The 1,873-nt window shown below is 67.2% G+C and overlaps 1 protein-coding gene across 1 annotated transcript in view; it reads right to left on the minus strand.

Annotated features, from left to right (window-relative positions):
- Positions 1-215: 215 nt before the first annotated feature.
- Positions 216-1,873, minus strand: part of MRGPRD (MAS related GPR family member D) — a 7,063-nt gene continuing 5,405 nt past the window's right edge. Inside the window, 4 exon segments of the mRNA XM_040465800.1 lie at positions 216-304; positions 756-1,117; positions 1,119-1,373; positions 1,375-1,689. Coding sequence (XP_040321734.1) covers positions 216-304; positions 756-1,117; positions 1,119-1,373; positions 1,375-1,689 — 1,021 coding nt within the window.

A 1,873-nucleotide genomic window follows, 5' to 3' on the forward strand; every position in this document is an offset into this window, starting at 1 on the left:
CCCCCCCCCCGCCAGCTCCCAGGGCACAGCCTCACCAAGGTCGACTGTGCATCTCTAGTGAGGCCAGACAGAGGCTCTCCTGGTTCCAGCCAGCTTCCTCCCGGAAGAAAGCAAACAGACCGGCCATGGTTGCCAGGGACAGTAGTGCAAGGCGACCCAAAGGCAAAGGCCAGGGGTCAAGTGCTGGCCAAGGCCACGTGAAGGATGCGGCAGTCTCATGGCTCACGGCCAGCGGGAGTTTGATCAGCGACGGACACAGTGGACCGGCTGCAGACGGTGGTCATGGAGGTGGTCAGCAGGACACCTGGTGGAAGGCGGAACGGGGCCCTCGCCCCTGTGGTCAGCTGGTGGCCCCGGCACATACCCAAGGCCCAGCGTTCGGCCACAAGGTCACGGGAAGCACATCCTGCCTCCCATACAAAGACGTCATTGTAGGGAGCGGAGGGGGCCGGGAGTGCTTGCTTTCGCCTTCAGATGGGTGATGGGTGCCCGCTGCCTGTTTGCAGAGCCTCTGCAGAGACTCGGCCGTCAGCAGCCAGGCCTCAAAGCTGACACGTGCCCTCTGACCGGGAGGTCCTCCGCAGACAAAGAAATTGAATTCCTTCTTCCCCCCGGGGTCCCATTGCGAGACCCGGGACAGGCAGTGCTGTGGGGGGGCTTTGGCATGGAGGAGAGGGGCCCCAACGGGGCGAGAGGCGGGCCTTTGGGGACATCGGCGGCAGGCCGGACAGGCACCGGGCAGGGTGGGCACGCACACCCGTAAGGGCGCGGCGGCTCTCGGACCCCCACCTCGTTGGTGCCGGTGGACGGCGTCTCCCTCCCCTCCAGCTCGGGCTCCTCCCTCAGCGCCCGGTGGAGCGCGGCCCCCAGGGGCTCCCGCAGGCCCCGGCCGCCCCGGCTGCCCACCGGGAAGTAGAGGACCGGGTTGGCCCTGCTGCTCGCGGCCGAGGACCGGCGCGCCGAGTGGGAGAACGGAGTCTTCGTCCTCTGGGGCAGGTCCAGCCAGTAGAGGAGGAACCAGCGGATGCCCAGGGGCGGGGCGTGGACGAGGAACACCAGGACGGAGGCCAGGATGACCACGGACAGTTGCGGGGGCCGCCGCCACTGCGAGCTCCCCCCGCGCCCGCACGAAGAGGGTCGCGCTGGACGGGATCACCGTCGCTCATGTGAAGGACCCGATGATGAGGACGCGGAAGACAGAGTCCGTCACGAAACACTGCACTTCCCAGAGGTGCCAGAACTTGCCGCAGAAGAAAGAGGCCAGCGCGTTCATCAGGAGGGGCGGCGCCCAGAGCAGGGCTCACTTGACAGCCGGCAGGTGCTGGGGCCGGTGACGCTTGTACCAGATGGGGCAGGGGACAGAGAGGCAGTCCGCTGATGGCCGCCAGCGGGCTCAGGCCCAGGGTGTAGGCCAAGTATTTCATTCTCTGCAGCACCTCGCGGGCCAGCAGGGGGGTGTCTAGAGTGGGCACGGAGGCCGTGCAGAGCAGGAAGAGGAGGTCGGCCACGGCCAGGTGGAGGATGTACGTGCAGAAGGGGGTCCTCTGCGCTCGGCAGCCCGGCAGCCAGACCACCGTGCCGTTGCCCGCTATGCCCACTATGCCGCATGAGCAGGTACACACGGCCAGGGCACTCAGCCCCACGGGAACCACGGCCAGCGGGTCCGCCCCCGGGGTGGCTTGCGGTGGCCTTTCGGATCTGGCTGCTGTTCAGAGTCTGCTTCATCCTGTGGCAGGAAGATGGGCCGGCGTGAGGTTCTGTGTCGCTCGGGCCCGGAGGGACTTCTGAATTTCCTGCTTCGGGGCTCTCACCCAGGTTCTGTTTGCAAGAAGCCATGGCCAGGAGGCTGGACCCCTTCCCCACTCCCCTGGCT

Source organism: Herpailurus yagouaroundi, unplaced genomic scaffold (assembly GCF_014898765.1).
Source record: "Herpailurus yagouaroundi ecotype Mexico unplaced genomic scaffold, PumYag 569, whole genome shotgun sequence".
Lineage (NCBI taxonomy): Eukaryota > Metazoa > Chordata > Mammalia > Carnivora > Felidae > Herpailurus > Herpailurus yagouaroundi.